At 45.0% G+C, this 25,299-nt stretch overlaps 1 protein-coding gene across 1 annotated transcript in view; it reads left to right on the top strand.

Annotated features, from left to right (window-relative positions):
- Window positions 1-25,299, top strand: part of LOC135520375 (multiple C2 and transmembrane domain-containing protein 1-like) — a 268,937-nt gene that overhangs the window by 95,082 nt on the left and 148,556 nt on the right. The window contains exon 2 of the mRNA XM_064945916.1: window positions 5,966-6,083. Within this exon, the coding sequence (XP_064801988.1) occupies window positions 5,966-6,083 (118 nt within the window). The remainder of the gene's footprint in view (window positions 1-5,965; window positions 6,084-25,299) is intronic.

Here is a 25,299-nt window from a genome sequence, read left to right as displayed (position 1 = left end):
GTACCACTAGGGTCCCACTGAGGGGTTAGACCGTACCACTAGGGTCCCACTGAGGGGTTAGACCATACCACTAGGGTCCCACTGGGGGTTAGACCCCACTAGGGTCCCACTGAGGGGTTAGACCATACCACTAGGGTCCCACTGAGGGGTTAGACCGTACCACTAGGGTCCCACTGAGGGGTTAGACCGTACCACTAGGGTCCCACTGAGGGGTTAGACCGTACCACTAGGGTCCCACTGAGGGGTTAGACCGGGGGGTTAGACCGTACCACTAGGGTCCCACTGAGGGGTTAGACCGTACCACTAGGGTCCCACTGAGGGGTTAGACCGTACCACTAGGGTCCCACTGAGGGGTTAGACCGTACCACTAGGGTCCCACTGAGGGGTTAGACCGTACCCCACTGAGGGTCCCACTGACTGGGGTTAGACCGTCTTACCACTAGGGTCCCACTGAGGGGATAGACCGTACCACTAGGGTCCCACTGAGGGGTTAGGGTTAGACCGTACACCGAGTCCCACTGAGGGGATAGACCGTACCACTAGGGTCCCACTGAGGGGTTAGACCGTACCACTAGGGTCCCACTGAGACCGGGTCCCACTAGTACCACTAGGGTCCCACTGAGGGGCTAGACCGTACCACTAGTACCACTAGGGTCCCACTGAGGGGTTAGACCGTACCACTAGGGGTCCCACTGAGGGGTTAGGCCACCACTAGGGTCCCACTGAGGGGTTGGGCCCACTAGGGTCCCACTGAGGGGTTGGGCCACCACTAGGGTCTGTTTGAATAACTGACTGTTAGCTATTGATGTCCAGACAGTTAACCCACTGTTCCTAGGCCGCCATTGAAAATAAGAATTTGTTCTTAACTGACTTGCCTGGTTAAATAAAGGTACAATTTGAAAAAAATGCTTTTTTAAATGTTGTAGGTAAACATACTTTTTAACACTTGTGCACCCAGGCAACGCAAACGGACACACACACACACACATACACATAATGTTCCGTCCTATGCAATCCTGACACACACCCTTTTCTGATGCAAATGCGTTTCCATGGCACCTGGCTGCATGGAAACATAAAGTGTTTATCCAAATCAGCTGCCACATCCATCATACAGCTCAGTCTTCAACACCCATTACAGTCCCATGAGGCTCAGTTGTTAGAGCATGGTGCTTGCAAAGCCAGGGTTGTGGATTTGATGAAAATGTATGTGCTCTGGATAAATGTAAAAAATGACACTGTCCTGTCCAACAACAGAGCTCAGCACCTCTCCATGCTAACCAGCTCAGTGTTAGCCAAGGGCTAAAGAAGCGTACAGTGACTCATTACGGCTATACGTTTTCTCCAGGCAGATTACATGGTTACGAACAACTCCAGGCCAAGCCGACTCCTAGGGAATGCAGAGGGGAGAAGTGGTGACTGGTTTACTTTAGTTAATTTGGATCCCCATGAACTGTTTCTCATGCAGCAGCTACTCTTCCTGGGGTCCAAATGGTGAGGTCAGCAGAGAGCTGAGCAGACTGCAGTGGCTGTGTGACTAGCTGATGGGGATTGTCATTAAGGGGGATTGTCATGAGTGGTCTAATAATGTTGAAAGCTGCTATGTAAAACAGGAGGTGGTAACAGAGTGGAAATGACCTGCCAGTGCCACTACCACGAGGAATGACGGTCTCATGGACTCAGTCCCCTCAAGGACACACTACTTCATAATGCCTCTTATAAAGACAGTTTCTGGTATGAAGAATAGCCCCTGCTAACTATGAGTTGATATCCTTAGTTAATATCTGGTGAACTTCAGGAGCTACGTGAGGTATGTTGGTGCTCAGTGTGAAATATTGCAGTTCTGCCACAAGGTCTCACCTGGCGTTCCACAAGGTCTCACCTGGCGTTCCACAGGGTCTCACCTGGCGTTCCACAGGGTCTCACCTGGCGTTCCACAGGGTCTCACCTGGCGTTCCACAGGGTCTCACCTGGCGTTCCACAGGGTCTCACCTGGCGTTCCACAAGGTCTCACCTGGCGTTCCACAGGGTCTCACCTGGCGTTCCACAGGGTCTCACCTGGCGTTCCACAGGGTCTCACCTGGCGTTCTACAGGGTTTGATTTTGGGTCCGCTACTGTTTTAGTTGATATATTTTACCCCTTGGCAACGTTATCAGACAACACAGAATTGATTTTCAATGCTACGCAGACGATACACAACTTTACTTTTCTCTGTCGCCAGACGATTTTCGCTCCACCGATAAATGACCAAAATAGCTTTTTTTCCCCAAGTGAGGAACATTGCCAAGGTGCGGACGTTTTTCTCTCCGGCTGATACAGAGAGACTCATCCATTATTTTACTACTGTAATGCTCTCCTGTCTGGTCTACTCAAGAAAAGCAGTGGTCAACTGCAAATCATACAGAATGCTTCAGCACGGGTACTGACCAAGACCAGACAGAGAGCACACATTACACTGGTTTAAAGGTCTCTGCACTGGCTGCCTGTGAGTTTTACAATTCATTTTAAGATTATTCTATTGGTTTTTAAATCAATCCACGGTTGTGCACCCCAATACATGTCAGACATACTTTTAAGTAATGTACCCAGTAGGTCCCTCAGGTCCTCTGGTACTGGCCTTTTAACTATCCCAAAGCCTAGGACCAAGAGGCATTGAGAGGCAGCCATTAGTTATTATGATCCCAGCCTCTGGAATAGCCTGCCAGAGAACCTGAGGGCGCTGAAACTGTGAACATATTTAAAATAGATCCTTAAGGTGCTTTTTAAGTTGTTGAGTTTTTGTTATTTTTTTGTTTTTTTATCTTATGTTTGTTGTGTATTAAATATTTCAGCTGTTATTTTCATAGTTTTTTAAATATTTTCCCCGGTGAAACACATTGCATTGCAGTCCATGTCTGAAATATGCTGTTTAAATAAAGCTTGATTTGATAAGAAGTAGTGATATGAGTGTGAATTCAAAGATGTGTATACAAAACTTGCTATGCACTCAGTGATTGAAAGATACCTTTTTTGTGCATGGTTGTGTATGTGTGTGTGAGTGCGTGTGTGTGTGTGTGACGCATGACCCAACGCATGACCCAATCCCAGAGAGCTGAAATGGAATCTCCATTTCTGGCAGCGAGTTCATGCTGTGGAACATCTTATTGAGTATTTACTCTCATCTCTCATACAGGAGTAGTGAAACTCTCTCATCATAATTCCTTATTCATGAGGGATCAGGTCTACTCTTTTCTAAGCATTATGCAAAGCAGCAGCCTCTGTCAGTAGATACATCTGCATCCCAATATTCCCTCTGTAATACATGACTTTTGACAAGAGTATGGCCCCCGGTCAAAGGTAATGCATCCATACTGTAGGGATGCAGACCTATATTAAGGTGCATTCTGGGAAATTGTGAGGTGCTAATAATTTCTCTCGATTCGACGTCTGAATGTGATGATTTAAACTAAAGGTGAAGAGGACAGCTAGGTTTCAGAAGGGGTTTGTGAGGTAGCAGTCACACTGGTTTGTACCTGGAGTTTGTTTGTGCCTTCCTGGCCATGAAGCAGTGTGCTCTCTCACCTGCTTATGCAAATGAAAATGTATTTGCTGAAGAAGTCACTGTTGTTGACATCTGTGGTGTCTTTGTTACAGTGAGTATGCCCTAGGCCTAGAAAACTTCAGCAGAATTCTTCTGGATACCATCATGCTGTTTCAATGCGTCTCCACACTCTGTTAAAGAGGAGTTTGCATAGAGCTTGGTATAACATGGTGAAAACTACTTTGTCATTCTGTATGCAAAACCATTTAATTGATTGTCTTATGCTATTCAAATGTTGTTGCAGGCCCCTTTTGTGTTTTTATTTGCATATGGAAAAACAAAAATGTGGTCCACGTTGATCGACAAATAAACGACGATTCAGTTGGATTTTCCTTTTGAAAGCATTAGTTGAATTTCTTTGTGTAGGGCAAGCTTGCTCACTCTAACACACCCTGTCATTGTCACTGAGCCCACCATTTCTCAAGAGCCAGCCAAGAAAGTCTCTACAGTTGTCAGTTTCACTTTGTTAATGAATTCCCAAATACCTACAAGAATAAAGTTATTTTAATTCAGTTATTTTATTTCAGAAGTCATCCCATGGAGGCAGGTTTCTCTAAGATATCTCTGTCCGATATCAGATATCCACAATCACTTCTACAGTATATACATGAGATCAGTTGTGTCTGTTAGTTTGACCTGAATGACTGTGATATCAATGACTGTAAAACCCATTGCTATTTTTTTGTCTATTCACAATGTGTATCTGCCATCTTGAGCATTTGTCCTGTGCAGCGTACTGTATTTGTGTATTATCTTGTGCAAAGAGCTCTGTTCATCCATGCACTCTGAACTGACCCTGCCATTCCACACAGGTTCGTGTGTACCCGCCTTTCATGCCCCAAGGTCATCCGTCTATTCACTCCAAATCACTGCTGTTACTTATAATATATACTATATATACAAAAGTATGTGGACACCCTTTCAAATTAGTGGATTATAAAATTAAGCACACAGCCATGCAATCTCCATAGACAAACATTGGCAGAAGAATGGCCTCACTGAAGAGTTCAGTGACTTTCAGTGACCGTTTTGTTGGCACTGTCATAGGATATCACATTCCCAATAAGTCAGTTCGTCAAATGTCTGCCCTGCTAGATCTGCCCCGGTCAACTGTAAGTGCTCTTATTGTGAAGTGGAAATGTCTAGGAGCAACAACGGCTCACCCGCGAAGTGGTAGGCCACAAAAGCTCACAGAATGGGACCGCCTAGTGCTGCAGCACGTAGTGTGTAAAAATCGTCTGTCCTCAGTTGCAACACTCACTACCGAGTTCCAAACTGCCTCTGGAAGCAACGTCAGCACAAGAACTGTTCGTTGGAAGCTTCATGAAATGTGTTTCCATGGCCGAACAGCCACGCACAAGCCTAAGATCACCATTCTCAATGCCAAGCGTCGGCTGGAGGGGTTTGTCCGACCTCACTAATGCTCTTGTTGCTGGATGGAATCAAGTCCTTATAGCAATGTTCCAACATCTAGTGGAAAGCCTTGCCAGAAGAGTGGAGGCTGTTACAGCAGCAAAGGGGGGACCAACTCCATATTAATGAGTGGAGGCTGTTACTGCAGCAAAGGGGGGACCAACTCCTTATTAATGAGTGGAGGCTGTTACAGCAGCAAAGGGGGGACCAACTCCATATTAATGAGTGGAGGCTGTTACTGCAGCAAAGGGGGGACCAACTCCATATTAATGAGTGGAGGCTGTTACTGCAGCAAAGGGGGGACCAACTCCATATTAATGAGTGGAGGCTGTTACAGCAGCAAAGGGGGACCAACTCCATATTAAGGAGTGGAGGCTGTTATCAGCAGCAAAGGGGGGACCAACTCCATATTAATGAGTGGAGGCTGTTACAGCAGCAAAGGGGGGACCAACTCCATATTAAGGAGCGGAGGCTGTTATAGCAGCAAAGGGGGGACCAACTCCTTATTAATGAGTGGAGGCTGTTACAGCAGCAAAGGGGGGACCAACTCCATATTAATGAGTGGAGGCAAGCAGCAAAGGGGGACCAACTCCATATTAATGAGTGGAGGCTGTTACTGCAGCAAAGGGGGGACCAACTCCATATTAAGGAGCGGAGGCTGTTATAGCAGCAAAGGGGGAACCAACTCCTTATTAAGGAGCGGAGGCTGTTATAGCAGCAAAGGGGGGACCAACTCCATATTAATTTTGGAATGAGATGTTAGACGAGCAGGTGTCTACATGCTTTTGATCATGTAGATATTTAGTGGTAGAGCTACTTTATGTGGATTGGATAGATTGGTCTGTCTGCTTAAGTTATCAGGTGTGTCTCTCTTTGTAGGGCAACAACTTGTATTTTCATTGGTGAGCTAACTACTTGTGTTGTAGTGGATGATTGTCTGGTTAACTTCTAGTTGTTGTGTTTCCTTGCAGGGCATCAACATCGCGGGGTCAAGTAATGCTGAGACCGCTCCTCCTGCCAACCCAGGGATGTACCAACTGGACATCACTCTAAAGAGGGGACACAACCTCGCCATCAGGGACAGAGGAGGTATCTCTCTATGGGATCCATCTTTCTCTATCTCTTTGTGGGATCCATCTCTCTCTTTCTCTCTCTCTGTGGGATCATCTCTCTCTTTCTCTCTTCAATTCAATTCAATTCAAGGGGCTTTATTGGCATGGGAAACATGTGTTAACATTGCCAAAGCAAGTAAGGTATATAATATATAAAGTGAAATAAACAATAAAAATTAACAGTAGACATCACACATACAGAAGTTTCAAAACAATAAAGACATTACAAATGTCATATTATATATATATACAGTGTTTTTAAAATGTGCAAATGGTAAAGGACACAAGATAAAATAAATAAGCATAGATATGTGTTGTATTTACAATGGTGCGTGTTCTTCACTGGTTGCCCTTTTCTCGTGGCAACAGGTCACAAATCTTGCTGCTCTGATGGCACACTGTGGAATTTCACCCAGTAGATATGGGAGTTTTTCAAAATTGGATTTGTTTTCGAATTCTTTGTGGATCTGTGTAATCTGAGGGAAATATGTCTCTCTAATATGGTCATACATTGGGCAGGAGGTTAGGAAGTGCAGCTCAGTTTCCACCTCATTTTGTGGGCAGTGAGCACATAGCCTGTCTTCCTTGAGAGCCATGTCTGCCTACGGCGGCCTTTCTCAATAGCAAGGCTATGCTCGCTGAGTCTGTACATAGTCAAAGCTTTTCTTAATTTTTGGTCAGTCACAGTGGTCAGGTATTCTGCCGCTGTGTACTCTCTGTGTAGGGCCAAATAGCATTCTAGTTTGCTCTGTTTTTTTGTTAATTCTTTCCAATGTGTCAAGTAATTATCTTTTTGTTTTCTCATGATTTGGTTGGGTCTAATTGTGCTGCTGTCATGGGGATCTGTAGGGCGTGTTTGTGAACAGAGCCCCAGGACCAGCTTGCTTAGGGGACTCTTCTCCAGGTTCATCTCTCTGTAGGTGATGGCTTTGTTGTGGAAGGTTTGGGAATCGCTTCCTTTTAGGTGGTTATAGAATTTAACTGCTCTTTTCTGGATTTTGATAATTAGTGGGTATCGGCCTAATTCTGCTCTGCATGCATTATTTGGTGTTCTACGTTGTACACGGAGGATATTTTTGCAGAATTCTGCGTGCAGAGTCTCAATTTGGTGTTTGTCCCATTTTGTGAAGTCTTGGTTGGTGAGCGGACCCCAGACCTCACAACCATAAAGGGCAATGGGCTCTATGACTGATTCAAGTATTTTTAGCCAAATCCTAATTGGTATGTTGAAATTTATGTTCCTTTTGATGGCATAGAATGCCCTTCTTGCCTTGTCTCTCAGATCGTTCACAGCTTTGTGGAAGTTACCTGTGGCGCTGATGTTTAGGCCAAGGTATGTATAGTTTTTTTGTGTGCTCTAGGGCAACAGTGTCTAGATGGAATTTGTATTTGTGGTCCTGGTGACTGGACCTTTTTGGAACACCATTATTTTGGTCTTACTGAGATTTACTGTCAGGGCCCAGGTCTGACAGAATCTGTGCATAAGATCTAGGTGCTGCTGTAGGCCCTCCTTGGTTGGTGACAGAAGCACCAGATCATCAGCAAACAGCAGACATTTGACTTCAGATTCTAGTAGGGTGAGGCCGGGTGCTGCAGACTTTTCTAGTGCCCGCGCCAGTTCGTTGATATATATGTAGAAGAGGGTGGGGCTTAAGCTGCATCCCTGTCTAACCCCACGACCCTGTGTGAAGAAATGTGTGTTTTTTTGCCAATTTTAACCGCACACTTGTTGTTTGTGTACATGGATTTTATGATGTCGTATGTTTTACCCCCAACACCACTTTCCATCAGTTTGTATAGCAGACCCTCATGCCAAATTGAGTCGAAGGCTTTTTTGAAATCAACAAAGCATGAGAAGACTTTGCCTTTGTTTTGGTTTGTTTGGTTGTCAATTAGGGTGTGCAGGGTGAATACATGGTCTGTTGTACGGTAATTTGGTAAAAAGCCAATTTGACATTTGCTCAGTACATTGTTTTCATTGAGGAAGTGTACGAGTCTGCTGTTAATGATAATGCAGAGGATTTTCCCAAGGTTACTGTTGACGCATATTCCACGGTAGTTATTGGGGTCAAATTTGTCTCCATTTTTGTGGATTGGGGTGATCAGTCCTTGGTTCCAAATATTGGGGAAGATGCCAGAGCTAAGGATGATGTTAAAGAGTTTTAGTATAGCCAATTGGAATTTGTTGTCTGTATATTTGATCATTTCATTGAGGATACCATCAACACCACAGGCCTTTTGGGTTTGAGGGTTTTTATTTTGTCCTGTAACTCATTCAATGTTATTGGAGAATCCAGTGGGTTCTGGTAGTCTTTAATAGTTGATTCTAAGATCTGTATTTGATCATGTATATGTTTTTGCTCTTTATTCTTTGTTATAGAGCCAAAAAGATTGGAGAAGTGGTTTACCCATACATCTCCATTTTGGATAGATAATTCTTCGTGTTGTTGTTTGTTTAGTGTTTTCCAATTTTCCCAGAAGTGGTTAGAGTCTATGGATTCTTCAATTACATTGAGCTGATTTCTGACATGCTGTTCCTTCTTTTTCCGTAGTGTATTTCTGTATTGTTTTAGTGATTCACCATAGTGAAGGCGTAGACTCAGGTTTTCCGGGTCTCTATGTTTTTGGTTGGAGAGGTTTCTCAATTTCTTTCTTAGAATTTTGCATTCTTCATCAAACCATTTGTCATTGTTGTTAATTTTCTTCGGTTTTCTATTTGAGATTTTTAGATTTGATAGGGAAGCTGAGAGGTCAAATATACTGTTAAGATTTTCTACTGCCAAGTTTACACCTTCACTATTACAGTGGAACGTTTTACCCAGGAAATTGTCTAAAAGGGATTGAATTTGTTGTTGCCTAATTGTTTTTTGGTAGGTTTCCAAACTGCATTCCTTCCATCTATAGCATTTCTTAATGTTACTCAGTTCCTTTGGCTTTGATGCCTCATGATTGAGTATTGCTCTGTTTAGGTAGACTGTGATTTTGCTGTGGTCTGATAGGGGTGTCAGTGGGCTGACTGTGAACGCTCTGAGAGACTCTGGGTTGAGGTCAGTGATACAGTAGTCTACAGTACTACTGCCAAGAGATGAGCTATAGGTGTACCTACCATAGGAGTCCCCTCGAAGCCTACCATTGACTATGTACATACCCAGCGTGCGACAGAGCTGCAGGAGTTGTGACCCGTTTTTGTTGGTTATGTTGTCATAGTTGTGCCTAGGGGGGCATACGGGGGAGGGAATGTCACCTCCAGGCAGGTGTTTGTCCCCCTGTGTGCTGAGGGTGTCAGGTTCTTGTCCGGTTCTGGCATTTAGGTCACCACAGACTAGTACATGTCCCTGGGCCTGGAAATGATTGATTTCCCCCTCCAGGATGGAGAAGCTGTCTTCATTAAAATATGGGGATTCTAGTGGGGGGATATAGGTAGCACACAGGAGGACATTTTTCTCTGTTAGGATAATTTCCTTTTGAATTTCTAGCCAAATGTAGAATGTTCCTGTTTTGATTAATTTAATGGAGTGAGTTAGGTCTGCTCTATACCAAATTAGCATACCCCCTGAGTCCCTTCCCTGTTTCACACCTGGTAGTTTGGTGGATGGGACTACCAGCTCTCTGTAACCTAGAGGGCATCCAGTGGGTCTGTCTCCTCTATACCAGGTTTCTTGCAGGATGACAATGTCTGTATTACCGATTTCTTTGGTGAAGTCCGGGTTTCTGCTCTTCAGGCCAAAGGCAGATGACCTCAGGCCTTGGATATTCCAGGATGAAATAGTAAAGGCTTTTTGTTCCATAAAGTGTCCATGTTGTTGGTCGTGGTTTGGCCTCAGGCCAGTAAGTGTGAGCAGAGCCTGCTGAGCATCTGGTACATGCCATTGGCTTGGGCGAGTGTGAGAGTGGGGGTTGGGACTGTTTGCCCGCTCACTACCTGGGCGTATGTGTGGCTTCCATATTGAGGCCCTCTTTGCGGGGGTGGGGTGCATGGGGTGGGCAGGAGTGGCATAGGTCTGATCTGAGGGGGCTAAATGGGGTGTGGGCATGATTGACGTGGGGGGTGTTGATTGGTTGGGGTAGGGGTGTGGATGTGTCTGGGTGTGCGGTGGTCTGGATGTAATTCCTCTTGGCGTGGGTCCTCTATGTGTAGGTCCAGGGGGGGGTCCTGCAGGTCTGGGAGGGTGTCTCGCTGGTCTGGGTGGGGTGTCTTTTGATCTGTTGCTCCTGTGTGAAGTGTTGGGGATACGTTTGAGAGCGATGTCCTTTAGAGTTCGGGCAAAGATGGGCACTGCTGCCTTGTAGAGGTGGACCTGGTCATAGAGGCTGTTCAAGTCCAGGGTGGAGTGGTGGGCCAGGAAAACGTTTGGTTTTGAGGCACAGTCACGGGAAATACTTGCGTTTACCCGCTGTATTGTGGCAGGGTGGAAGTCTTTTCGTGGTAGCAGGGTGGAGATAACCACTTGTGCGTTGGGGAAAGTAGAAGAAGCCTTTTCAATCACTCCCTTCAGTGCTGTGGCAACTCTTTCCTGCTGGGCCCTCAGGTCGTTTGTGCCTGTGTGTATTATTATGTGGCTGGGTGAGCCTAGTTTGGCCTCAGACAGAAGGTCTATGGCTCTGGGTGTTTGGACACCAGAGTTTAGACACTGTGTTTGGGAAAAAGTTTTTTTTCTTCTATATATTTCCCATTTGAGTCCATAAGTAGTACAATCTGTGTCTTGTGTTTGTCCTCAGTGGGTGTGGGGGGGTTGTCAGAAGGGCTATCAGGGTGGCTGACAGGGGGGGTGCTCAGAGGGGGTGAGAGCCGCTGGGCTTGGGGTTCTTCATTTGTCTGTTCTGCTGTGATGTCGAGATTTTTGTTGGGTGCTGAGGTGGGCTGTTCTGCTGGCTTCTCTGTGGGGGTGGCCACCTCTCTAGTGGGTTGTTCTCTGTCACACGCCGTCCCCCTCAACCTCTCCTCCATCCCCCTCAACCTCTCCTCCATCCCCCTCTCTCTGTGGGATCATCTCTCTCTTTCCCTCTATCTCTATCTCTCTGTGGGATCCATCTCTCTCCATCTCTATCTCTCTGCGGGATCCATCTCTCTCTATCTCTATCTCTTTGTGGGATCCATCTCTCTCTTTCTCTCTCTCTGTGGGATCATCTCTCTCTTTCTCTCTTTCTCTCTCTCTGTGGGATCATCTCTCTCTTTCCCTCTATCTCTATCTCTCTGTGGGATCCATCTCTCTCTATCTCTCCGGGATCATCTCTCTCTTTCCCTCTATCTCTATCTCTCTGGGATCATCTCTCTTTCCCTCTATCCCTATCTCTCTGTGGGATCCATCTCTTTTTCTCTCTTTCTCCATCTCTCTGTGATCATCTCTCTTTTTCCCTCTATCCCTATCTCTCTGTGGGATCCATCTCTCTTTCACTCTTTCTCCATCTCTCTGTGGGATCCATCTATCTCTCTTTCTCTATCTATCTCTCTCTCTCTATCTCTCTGTGGGATCCATCTCTCTTTCTCTCTTTCTCCATCTCTCTGTGATCATCTCTCTCTTTCCCTCTATCCCTCTCTCTGTGGGATCCATCTATCTCTCTATCTCTCTCTCTCTTTCTCTATCTCTCTGTGGGATCCATCTCTCTTTCTCTCTTTCTCCATCTCTCTGTGGGATCCATCTCTCTCTCTCTCTCTCTCTCTCTCTCTCTCTCTCTCTCTCTGTGGGATCCATCTCTCTTTCTCTCTTTCTCCATCTCTCTGTGGGATCCATCTCTCTCTCTCTCTCTCTCTCTCTCTCTCTCTCTTTCTCTATCTCTCTGTGGGATCCATCTCTCTTTCTCTCTTTCTCCATCTCTCTGTGGGATCCATCTATCTCTCTTTCTCTATTTCTCTCTCTCTCTCTCTTTCTCTATCTCTCGGTGGGAACCATTTCTCTCTCTCTCTTTCTCTATCTCTCTTTGGGATCCATCTCTCTCTCTTTCTCTCTCTCTATCTCTCTGTGGGATCCATCTCTCTCTCTTTCTCTCTCTCTCGCTGCTCCCGAGTGGTGCAGCGGTCTAAGGCACTGCATCTCAATGCTAGAGGTGTCACTACAGACTCTGGTTTGTTTCCAGGCTGTATCACAACTGGCCGTAATTGGGAGCCGGGGTAGGCCGTCATTGTAAATAAGAGTTTGTTTTTAACTGGTTTGCCTGGTTTCATAATAATACATTTAAAAAATCAACTCTGTGGGATCCATCTCTTTCTGTTTACCTCTTTCTCTATCTCTTTAGGATCCATCACTCTCAATTCAATTTCCATTTAAGTGGCTTTATTGGCATGGGAAACCCCCTCTCTCTCTATCTCTGTGGGTTATATGACTCTCTCTATTTCTGTGGGTTATATCACTCTCTCTCTCTATCTCTGTGGGTTATCTCACTCTCTCTCTCTCTCTATCTCTGTGGGTTATATATATATATCTCTCTCTCTCTCTCTCTCTCTCTCTCTCTCTGCGCCTCTATCTCTGTGGGTTATATCACTATCTCTGTGGGTTCTACCTCTCTCTATTTTTCTCTCTGTTTGGATTTCTCTGTGGATATCCTCTCTCTTTCTTTATGGATTTTCGATCTCTCTCTCTTTCTCTCTCTGGATTCCATCTGTCTTTTTCTGTGAATTCTCTCTCTCTCTCTCTCACACCCTGTTTCTTTGTCTCTCTGTCTTGTAGACGACTCATTAGGACTGCTAAAATAGGCCTTTCCACATTCAGCAGCAGAGGGCTATAATTGCAGCCTGCGTCTGGTTTGCTGACTGTTAAAGTAACTGTACTCATAATCTTATACTCATAATTGTGGCTGAAGCAAAAAAATAAACTTGTAAACAGACCGTTTAAAAAATGCTTGCTTTTGCACCATAGAAGATGAAGGCCAATCAGTGTTCTACTCACATGAATATTTTTAATGACCGGTAGGCCCACTTTGTAGGCCCACACCGGTAGGCCCACAAAATGACCGGTAGGCCCACAAAATGACCGGTAGGCCCATTTTGTTTTTGGGGTATGCCCACTCCATTCCAAAACAGAAAAGCAGTTTTTTAACATACTTCAACATACTTCATTACATTTTTGGGAAGAAAAACTAATCCACTCATATTGCAATTAATTATAGGTCATATTTAATGTAAATCTGGAAATACTGGACAGTTACTTTAATGCAATGATCATAATGGGTGTGAGCCGAATGCAACCAAATGCACAGAGATGTCTGTCTGTGTATCAGAGAAATACAGCACTTAGTTGATGTATTTCTTACAGATTCTACAAGTCACTTTAATATTTGTATAGGATCCCATTGAAAAGGAGGTTCTCCCTTTTCTCTTAAGCTATAAAGGGATAGTAAAATGAAATAGCTCTTTACTATCTGATCGGGCTCTTACTGAATCGAAAGAGGGAAAACCGATGTGATCTCTTACCAAGTCTCAGAAGCAGAACTGCTGTCCTCACAGGTGTTGAAACAGTCATACTCAGAGAGCAAAAGCTCCATGCCCCTCCCTAGGAGTCTGGCAGGCTGTAGCTCAACCAAGCTATGGGACATCACATGGATCTATCTCAGTCCAGGCACTGTGTGTGGGAGAGCGTTGGTCTACAGCCAGGGCACCAGCAATAGAGCAGTCTGTCTCAGAAACCAATGGGACCCCCTGACAAGTGGAGCAGGTATACAGGAGGCCATAATTCTCCTTATCTCCTCACATAGTGCTCAGGCTATTAGACCTGACATATAGGGGAGAATGAGATCCTATTAGACCTGTTATAGAGGGGAGAATGAGATCCTATTAGACCTGTCATAGAGGGGAGAATTAGATCCTATTAGACCTGTTATAGAGGGGAGAATGAGATCATATTAGACCTGTTATAGAGGGGAGAATGAGATCATATTAGACCTGTCATAGAGGGGAGAATGAGATCATATTAGACCTGTCATAGAGGGGAGAATGAGATCCTATTAGACCTGTCATAGAGGGGAGAATGAGATCCTATTAGACCTGTTATAGAGGAGAATGAGATCCTATTAGACCTGTTATAGAATGAGATCCTATTAGACCTGTCATAGAGGGGAGAATGAGATCCTATTAGACCTGTCATAGAGGGGAGAATGAGATCCTATTAGACCTGTTATAGAGGGGAGAATGAGATCATATTAGACCTGTCATAGAGGGGAGAATGAGATCCTATTAGACATGTTATAGAGGGGAGAATGAGATCCTATTAGACCTGTTATAGAGGGGAGAATGAGATCCTATTAGACCTGTTATAGAGGGGAGAATGAGATCATAGAGGGAGAATGAGATCCTATTAGACCTGTTATAGAGGGGAGAATGAGATCCTATTAGACCTGTCATAGAGGGGAGAATGAGATCCTATTAGACCTGTCATAGAGGGGAGAATGAGATCCTATTAGACCTGTTATAGAGGGAGAATGAGATCCTATTAGACCTGTTATAGAGGGGAGAATGAGATCCTATTAGACCTGTCATAGAGGGGAGAATGAGATCCTATTAGACCTGTCATAGAGGGAGAATGAGATCCTATTAGACCTGTCATAGAGGGGAGAATGAGATCCTATTAGACCTGTTATAGAGGAGAATGAGATCATTAGACCTGTTATAGAGGAGAATGAGATCCTATTAGACCTGTCATAGAGGGGAGAATGAGATCCTATTAGACCTGTTATAGAGGGGAGAATGAGATCATATTAGACCTGTTATAGAGGGGAGAATGAGATCCTATTAGACCTGTCATAGAGGGGAGAATGAGATCCTATTAGACCTGTTATAGAGGGAGAATGAGATCCTATTAGACCTGTTATAGAGGGGAGAATCCTATTAGACCTGTCATAGAGGGGAGGGAGACCTGTTATAGAGGGGAGAATGAGATCCTATTAGACCTGTTATAGAGGGAGAATGAGATCCTATTAGACCTGTCATAGAGGGAGAATGAGATCCTATTAGACCTGTTATAGAGGGGAGAATGAGATCCTATTAGACCTGTTATAGAGGGAGAATGAGATCCTATTAGACCTGTTATAGAGGGGAGAATGAGATCCTATTAGACCTGTTATAGAGGGGAGAATGAGATCCTATTAGACCTGTCATAGAGGGGAGAATGAGATCCTATTAGACCTGTCATAGAGGGGAGAATGAGATCCTATTAGACCTGTCATAGAGGGGAGAATGAGATCATATTAGACCTGTTATAGAGGGGAGAATGAGATCATATTAGACCTGTCATAGAGGGGAATGAATGACCTGATCATATTAGACCTGTCATAGAGGGGAGAATGAGATCATATTAGACCTGTCATAGAGGGGAGAATGAGATCATATTAGACCTGTCATAGAGGGGAGAATGAGATCATATTAGACCTGTCATAGAGGGGAGAATGAGATCATATTAGACCTATTATAGAGGGGAGAATGAGATCATATTAGACCTGTTCAGTGAATCAACCCACTCAGGTGACGCACCCCTTCCAGGGACGGCATGAGTGAGCCCCAGTAAGCCAGTGACTCAGCCCCTGTAATAGGGTTAGAGGCAGAGAATCCCAGTGGAAAGAGGTGAACCGGCCAGGCAGAGACAGCAAGGGTGGTTTGTTGCTCCAGAGCCTTTCCGTTCACCTTCCCACTCCTTGGCCAGACTACACTCAATCATATGACCCGCTGAAGAGATAAGTCTTCAGTAAAGACTTAAAGGTTGAGACCGAGTTTGCGTCTCTGACATGGGTAGGCAGACCGTTCCATAAAAATGGAGCTCTATAGGAGAAAGCCCTGCCTCCAGCTGTTTGCTTAGAAATTCTAGGGACAATTAGGAGGCCTGCGTCTTGTGACCGTAGCGTACGTGTAGGTATGTACGGCAGGACCAAATCAGAGAGATAGGTAGGAGCAAGCCCATGTAATGCTCTGTAGGTTAGCAGTAAAACCTTGAAATCAGCCCTTGCTTTGACAGGAAGCCAGTGTGGGGAGGCTAGCACTGGAGTAATATGATCAAATTTTTTGGTTCTAGCCAGGATTCTAGCAGCCGTGTTTAGCACTAACTGAAGTTTATTTAGTGCTTTATCCGGGTAGCCGGAAAGTAGAGCATTGCAGTAGTCTAACCTAGAAGTGACAAAAGCATGGATTAATTTTTCTGCATCATTTTTAGACAGAAAGTTTCTGATATTTGCAATGTTACGTAGATGGAAAAAAGCTGTCCTTGAAATTGTCTTGATATGTTCTTCAAAAGAGAGATCAGGGTCCAGAGTAATGCCGAGGTCCTTCACAGTTTTATTTGAGACGACTGTACAACCATTAAGATTAATTGTCAGATTCAACAGAAGATCTCTTTGTTTCTTGGGACCTAGAACAAGCATCTCTGTTTTGTCCGAGTTTAAAAGTAGAAAGTTTGCAGCCATCCACTTCCTTATGTCTGAAACACATGCTTCTAGCAAGGGCAATTTTGGGGCTTCACCATGTTTCATTGAAATGTACAGCTGTGTGTCATCCGCATAGCAGTGAAAGTTAACATTATGTTTTCGAATAACATCCCCAAGAGGTAAAATATATAGTGAAAACAATAGTGGTCCTAAAACGGAACCTTGAGGAACACCGAAATTGACAGTTGATTTGTCAGAGGACAAACCATTCACAGAGACAAACTGATATCTTTCCGACAGATAAGATCTAAACCAGGCCAGAACTTGTCCGTGTAGACCAATTTGGGTTTCCAATCTCTCCAAAAGAATGTGGTGATCGATGGTATCAAAAGCAGCACTAAGTTCTAGGAGCACGAGGACAGATGCAGAGCCTCGGTCCGATGCCATTAAAATGTCATTTACCACCTTCACAAGTGCCGTCTCAGTGCTATGATGGGGTCTAAAACCAGACTGAAGCATTTCGTATACATTGTTTGTCTTCAGGAAGGCAGTGAGTTGCTGCGCAACAGCCTTTTCTAAGATTTTTGAGAGGAATGGAATATTCGATATGGGCCGATAGTTTTTTATATTTTCTGGGTCAAGGTTTGGCTTTTTCAAGAGAGGCTTTATTACTGCCACTTTTAGTGAGTTTGGTACACATCCGGTGGATAGAGAGCCATTTATTATGTTCAACATAGAAGGGCCAAGCACAGGAAGCAGCTCTTTCAGTAGTTTAGTTGGAATAGGGTCCAGTATGCAGCTTGAAGGTTTAGAGGCCATGATTATTTTCATCATTGTGTCAAGAGATATAGTACTAAAACACTTGAGCGTCTCTCTTGATCCTAGGTCCAGGCAGAGTTGTGCAGACTCAGGACAACTGAGCTTTGAAGGAATACGCAGATTTAAAGAGGAGTCTGTAATTTGCTTTCTAATAATCATAATTTTTTCCTCAAAGAAGTTCATGAATTTATCACTGCTAAAGTGAAAGTCATCGTCTCTTGGGGAATGCTGCTTTTTAGTTAGCTTTGCGACAGTATCAAATAGGAATTTCGGATTGTTCTTATTTTCCTCAATTAAGTTAGAAAAATAGGATGATCGAGCAGCAGTAAGGGCTCTTCAGTACTGCAGGTACTGTCTTTCAAGCTAGACGGAAGACTTCCAGTTTGGTGTGGCGCCATTTCCGTTCCAATTTTCTGGAAGCTTGCTTCAGAGCTCGGGTATTTTCTGTGTACCAGGGAGCTAGTTTCTTATGAGAAATGTTTTTAGTTTTTAGGGGTGCAACTGCATCTAGGGTATTGCGCAAGGTTAAATTGAGTTCCTCAGTTAGGTGGTTAACTGATTTTTGTCCTCTGGCGTCATTGGGTAGACCGAGGGAATCTGGAAGGACATCAAGGAATCTTTGTGTTGTCTGTGAATTTATAGCACGAATTTTGATGTTCCTTGGTTGGGGTCTCAGCAGATTATTTGTTGCAATTGCAAAAGTAATAAAATGGTGGTCCGATAGTCCAGGATTATGAGGAAAAACATTAAGATCCACAACATTTATTCCATGGGACAAAACTAGGTCCAGCGTATGACTGTGACAGTAAGTGGGTCCAGAGACATGTTTGACAAAACCCACTGAGTCGATGATGGCCCCGAAAGCCTTTTGGAGTGGGTCTGTGGACTTTTCCATGTGAATATTAAAGTCACCAAAGATTAGAATATTATCTGCTATGACTACAAGGTCAGATCGGAATTCAGGGAACTCAGTGAGGAACGCTGTATATGGCCCAGGAGGCCTGTAAACAGTAGCTATAAAGTAATTGAGTAGGCTGCATAGATTTCATGACTAGAAGCTCAAAAGACGAAAACGTCATTTTTTTTGTAAATTGAAATTTGCTATCGTAAATGTTAGCTCCGCATTTGCGGAATGCACGCGTAATAGGATGCATAGACATGACACAGGTAATGTGAGTGTAACTTCACAATTCATGCTTTTAAAAGTTTACAATAGAACCACAGAAGTTGTTTGAGTATTTCTACTTTGAAAGCTTGTTTTCTGAATGGAGAGTCAGTGTGGGTGTGGCTTTGGTTCAGGTGTCATGTGCTTGGAGAGGCTGTTCTTGCTGTATGCACTTTATTATGAAATGTAAAGGGCCGTGTGTGTGTGTGTGTGTGTGTGTGTGTGTGTAGTTTAGCATTTTCCCAAGCGTTCCTCATCTGCCTCTACAAACCCTGTGCCTTCTGAGATTGACAATAAGACCAGTCAACGTGTTAAATCAAAGTTTATTTGTCACGTGCGCCGAATACAATAGGTGTAGACCTTACAGTGAAATGCTTACTTACAGGCTCTAACCAATAGTGCAAAAAGGGGTTAGGTGAACAATAGGTAGGTAAAGAAATAAAACAACAGTAAAAAGACAGGCTATATACAGTAGCGAGGCTATAAAAGTAGCGAGACTACATACAGACACCGGTGAGTCGGGCTGATTGAGGTAATGTACATGTAGATATGTTAAAGTGACTCTATATGATGAACAGAGAGTAGCAGTAGCATAAAGAGGGGTTGGCAGGTGGTGGGTGGCGGGACACAATGCAGATAGCTCGGTTAAATGTGCGGGAGCACTGGTTGAGTCGGCCCAATTGAGGTTATGCACATGAATGTATAGTTAAAGTGACTATGCATATATAATAAACAGAGAGTAAAAAGAGGGGTTGGGGGGGTTTGGGGGAGGCACACAATACAAATAGTCCGGGTAGCCATTTGGTTACCTGTTCAGGAGTCTTATGGCTGGGGGTAAAAACTGTTGAGAAGCCTTTTTGTCCTAAACTTGGCACTCCGGTACCGCTTGCCATGCGGTAGGAGAGAGAACAGTCTATGACTGGGGTGGCTGGGGTCTTTGATAATTTTTAGGTCCTTTGACACCGCCTGGTATAGAGGTCCTGGATGGCAGTCAGCTTAGCCCTAGTGATGTACTGGGCTGTACGCACTACCCTCTGTAGTGCCTTGCGGTCAGAAATCGAATAATTGCCATACCAGGCAGTGATGCAACCAGATGCTCTCGATGTTGCAGCTGTAGAACCTTTTGAGGATCTCAGGACCCAGGTCAAATCTTTTTAGTTTCCTGAGGGGAATAGGTTTTGTCGTGCCCTCTTCACGACTGTCTTGGTGTGTTTGGACCATTCTAGTTTGTTGTTGATGTGGACACCGAGGAACTTGAAGCTCTCAACCTGCTCCACTAGAGCCCCGTTGATGAGAATGTGGCTGCAGCACAGCATAACACAGACACCAATCCTATTACCTCAATATGGGCTCAATATGTTTGCATGTAATAACTAATAATTATGTAAACGTGATATTCCGTTGCTATTGGGAGACACTGAAGTCTAGAATGTATCGTGAGAGAGTTGTTGAACTTTGTCTGCTCCCTTTTGTGGTATTGTATACGGCCATGTTGACTCAAATAAACATCTGGCTTTATTGAATCTTCCTCTGCTGTTTGTTTTACCTTGTCATTCCCCTCAACTGAGGCATTACCATTTTCAGATATCCTGCTATGTCATTATTTACTCTATTCCATACATCTTCAAATGTCATTTTATTGCGATACTATCTCTTTTATAGATGATTTGTTTTCTGTATTCATCCAGTCTCACCATGTCATGCTTCTTACCCAGGCAAAATATGCCAGAGCTCCCACACACTAAATAATACTTCTCTTCAATTGTGTGGATTTTGTTTTGTTTGTCGCTACTTTATCACTACTCTGGACGGTTCTGACTTAGAATATGTGGAAAACTACAAATACCTAGGTGTCTGATTAGACTGTAAACTCTCCTTCCAGACTCATATTAAGCATATCCAATTCAAAATTAAATCTTGAATCGGCTTCCTATTTCGCAACAAAGCATCTTTCACTCATGATGCCAAACATACCCTCGTAAAACTGACTATCCTACCGATCCTTGACTTCTGCGATGTCATTTACAAAATAGCATCCAACACTTTACACAGCAAATTGGATGCAGTCTATCACAGTGCCATCCGTTTCGGCACCAAAGCCCCATATACTACCCACCACTGAGACCTGTATGCTCTCGTTGGTTGACCCTCGCTTCATATTCGTCGCCAAACCCACTGGCCCCAGGTCATCTATAAGTCCTTGCTAGGTAAAGCCCCGCCTTATCTCAGCTCAATGGTCACCATAGCAGCACCCATCCGTAGCATGTGCTCCAGCAGGTATATTTCACTGGTCAACCCCAAAGCCAATTCCCCCATTGGCTGCCTTTCCTTAGAGTTCTCAACTGTCAAAGACTGGAACAAATTGCTAAAATCACTTAAGCTGGAGTGTAACGGTTTTCTTCTGGTGAAAGAGAGGCGGACCAAAATGCAGCGTGGTTAGTCTGATTGAGAACCACTCTAGGCAACCATAGACTGAACTAGAGTACTAGAGTTACCACAATCCCATACCTACCAACAACCCCAGACAAAACAAACCACATAAATCCCCATGTCACACCCTGGCCTCACCAAAATACTAACAAAAACACAGAGAATACTAAGGCCAGGGCGTGACAGTAAAAAGGAGCAGACTCCCGGCCGCCACCTAAATCCATTCTGGGTGGGCGTCTGTCCATGGTGGCGGCTCTGGCGCTGGACGTGGACCCCATTCCATAGTCTCTGTCCACCTCCTTTGCGTCCCTTGATTGGCGACCCTCGCCGCCGAAGGCCTACTGAACCCCAACAAAGGGCCGACCTAGACTGAGGGTGCCTCAACTGAGGGAAGCTCAGGATTGAGGGAAGCTCAGGCAGGTTGATGGATCTGGCAGATCCTGGCTGGCTGGTGGATCCGACAGATCCTGGCTGACTGGCTGGCAGTTCTGGCAGATCCTGGCTGACTGGCAGTTCTGGCAGATCCTGGCTGACTGGCAGTTCTGGCAGATCCTGGCTGACTGGCAGTTCTGGCAGATCCTGGCTGACTGGCAGTTCTGGCAGATCCTGGCTGACTGGCGGATCCTGGCTGAATGGCGGATCCTGGCTGACTGACGGCTCTGGCAGATACTGGCTGACTGACGGCACTGGCGGCTCCTGGCTGACTGGCGGCTCCTGGCTGGCTGGCGGCACTGGCGGCTCCTGGCTGACTGGCGGCACTGGCGGCTCCTTGCAGACTGGCGGCACTGGCGGCTCCTGGCAGACTGGCGGCACTGGCGGCTCCTGGCAGACTGGCTGCACTGGCGGCTCCTGGCAGACTGGCGGCACTGGCGGCTCCTTGCAGACTGGCGACACTGGCGACTCCTTGCAGACTGGCGGCGCTGGGCAGACTGGCGGCACTGGCGGCGCTTGCCAGACGGGTGGCTCAGGCGGCGCTGATGGCGCCTGGCAGACGGGTAGCTCAGACGGCGCTGGGCAGACGGGAAGCTCCGGCAACGCTGGAGAGGAAGGCTCCGGCAGCGCTGGACTGAGGAGCTCTGGCGCCTCTGGACTGATGGGCTCTGGCGACTCTGGACTGAGGAGCGGAAACTCCGGTAGCGCCGGACAGGCGGGAGCACCTGTGTTGATGGGACGGAGAGACAGCCTGGTGCGGGGTGCCGGCACTGGTGGTACCGGGCCGGGGACACGCACCTCCGGGTGAGTGCAAGGAACAGGACACACCGGGTTGTGAAGGTGTACTGGAGACCTGGTGTGTATCGCCGGCATCAAATTCCCCGGGACTCCAACACACGTTTCAGGCTGAGTACGAGGAACTGACACAGGTGGCATCGGACAGCTAACACGCTCCTCAGGGCGAATGCCGTGCATACTATGCCAAACCAACAGCTTTCTCTCTACTCTGTCCAATACATCCTCAACACTCTCAGACTCAGCACTCAGCTTCGCCGACAGCTCCAATTCCATCCATGGCTCCTTACGGTAAACAGGGGGAGTTGGCTCAGGTCTGACTCCTGACTCTGCCACACTCTCCCTGTGCCTCCCCCAAGAAATTTTTGGGGCTGCCTCTCGGGCTTCCAGCCGCTCTGCCGTGCTAGCTCCTCATAATGCCGCCTCTCTGCATTCGCTGCCTCCAGCTCGGCTTTGGGGCGGCAATATTCCCCTGGCTCTGCCCAGAGTCCTTTCCCGTCAAGGATCTCCTCCCAAGTCCATTTCTCCAAATAGTGCAGCCTCTCCTGCTGCTGCTGCTGCTGCTACTGCCTCTGTTGCTTCTCCTGCTGCTGTTTTTGCTGCTGCTGCTGTTGCTCCTGCTGCACCTGTCGCTTCTCCTGCTGCTGCTGTTGCTGCTGCCTCTGTTTACCACGCCGCTTGGTCCTTGGTTGGTGGGTGATTCTGTAACGGTTTTCTTCTGGTTAAAGAGAGGCGTACCAAAATGCCGCGTGGTTAGTTTTGTACATCTTTAATAAAGATGAAAATACAACTACAAAACAAGAAACGTGAAAAAAACGAAACAGTCCTATCTGGTACCACAAACACAAAGACAGGAACAATCACCCACAAGAGACCTAAAGAATATGGCTGCCTAAATATGGTTCCCAATCAGAGACAACGATAAACACCTGCCTCTGATTGAGAACCACTCTAGGCAACCATAGACTTAACTAGAGTACTACTCTAACCACAATCCCATACCTACCAACAACCCCAGACAAAACAAACCACATAAATCCCCATGTCACACCCTGGCCTCACCAAAATACTAACGAAAACACAGAATACTAAGGCCAGGGCGTGACATGGAGACTCATATCTCCCTCACTAACTTTAAGCATCAGCTATCAGTGCAGCTTACAGGTCATTGCACCTGTACATAGCCCCTCTGTAAATAGCCAATCCAACTACCTCATCCCCATATTGTTATTTATTTTATTTATATATTTAAAAAAAACAAATGTTGCTCCTTTGCACACCATTTTCATTACTTGCACGTTGATCTTCTGCAAATTTGTCACTCCGGTGTTTATTTGTGAAATTGTAATTATTTTGCCACTATGGTCTATTTATTGCCTTACCTCCCTGATCTTACTTCATTTGCACACACTGTATAAAGATTTTTCTATTGTGTTATTGACTGTGCAATTTTATTATCCCATGTGTAACTGTAACTCTGTGTTGTTGTTTGTGTCACACTGCTTTGCTTTATATTGGCCAGGTCACAGTTGTAAATGAGAACTTGTTCTCAACTGGCCTACCTGGTTAAATAAAGGTGAAATAAATACAAATCGATGACAAACTTTTAACCACACGTCTCTATCATTCGCGCTCTCTCCATCCCTCTGTCTCTCCATCTCCCACTCTCTCCATCCCTGTCTCTCCATCTCCCACTCTCTCCATCCCTCTGTCTCTCCATCTCCCACTCTCTCCATCCCTAAGGATGATAATTAAGGAGGTGATTTGTGAGTTGGAGAACAGGGGGAACATTTGTGGTCAGTATCTCTCCTGAGTGTGTGTCTGATAGAGTACTCTTCAGAACATCTATATGGGCGGCAGGTAGCCTCAGTTAGAGCAATGGGCCATTAACCAAAAGGTGACAAATCTGCCATTGTTCCCTTGAGCACGGCACTTAACCCTAATTGACCTCACTCTCTGTGGGCGTCTCACATGGAGTTGGATATGCAAGAAACTCATTTCCATTACACACAATTGTCTAACAGGACAAATATAAGCCCCCCAAATAATAATAATAATAATAATAATAATAATTATTATTATTATAGATAATCCTACATTTTAGTAGTCTCACTGGGTAGGAGCTGGCAAAGTTCACATTTGTAATGAAAGACAGAGGTTTGGTGTGAATCGGCTGAGCACAGAGATATGTCATTTTAAGCTGTTGAGCATATTAGGATTAGACTAGTTTCTGTATAATGTTGTGTAAAATGGCATTACCACTCCTCACACTGACTACAGGCCAGAGCTCTGTTGCATCACAGCTTTGGGTGTCAAGAGCAGGTGGCAAAGAATCTCCTCAATAACCCTATAATTTAAATCAAGTCAAAGTTTATTGTTCGCGTACACAGATTTGCTGATGCTATTTTTTAAATGTATCTTCTTCTTAATGCATTTGAGCCAATTAATTGTGTTGTGACAAGGTAGGAGTGGTATACAGAAGATAACCCTATTTGGTAAAAGAACAAGTCCATATTAGTATTAAGAACAGAGAAACGAAAGCCCATTACTTTAAGACATGAAGGTCAGTCAACCCGGAACAGTTTAAGAACTTTGAACGTTTCTTCAAGTGCAGTCGCCGCAAAAAACATCAAGCGCTATGATGAAACTGGCTCTCATGAGGACCGCCACAGGAATGGAAAACCCAGAGTTACCTCTGCTGCAGAGGATATTGGCGCTCTTTTAATTATTATTATTATTTTTAAAGTATTTTTTATATCAGTTTATTTTAGAAACTAATTTCTTAACACTTCATTTTCTTAAACCTGCATCGTTGGTTAAGGGCTTGTAAGTAATCACTTCACTGTAAGGTGTATTGTTGTATTCAGCGCATGTGACAAAATCAAATTTGATTTGATAAGTTCATTAGAGTTAACTGCACCTGTTAAAAAGAGACTGCGTGAATCAGGCCTTCATGGTCTAATTGCTGCAAAGAAACCACTACTAAATGACACCAATAACAAGAAAAGACTTGCTTGGGCCAAGAAATATTAGCAGTGGACATTCGACCGGTGGAAATCTGTCCTTTGGTCTGATGAGTCCAATTTGAGATTGTTGGTTCCAACTGCTGTGTCTTTGTGAGACGTAGAGTAGGTGAACAGCTGATCTCAACATGTGTGGTTCCCATGGTGAAGCATGGAGGAGGAGGTGTGATGGTGTGTGGGTGCTT

This window comes from Oncorhynchus masou, chromosome 1 (genome assembly GCF_036934945.1).
Source record: "Oncorhynchus masou masou isolate Uvic2021 chromosome 1, UVic_Omas_1.1, whole genome shotgun sequence".
Lineage (NCBI taxonomy): Eukaryota > Metazoa > Chordata > Actinopteri > Salmoniformes > Salmonidae > Oncorhynchus > Oncorhynchus masou.
The sequence above is the reverse complement of the archived record's forward strand: the minus strand, read 5'-3'. Positions and strand labels throughout refer to the sequence as shown.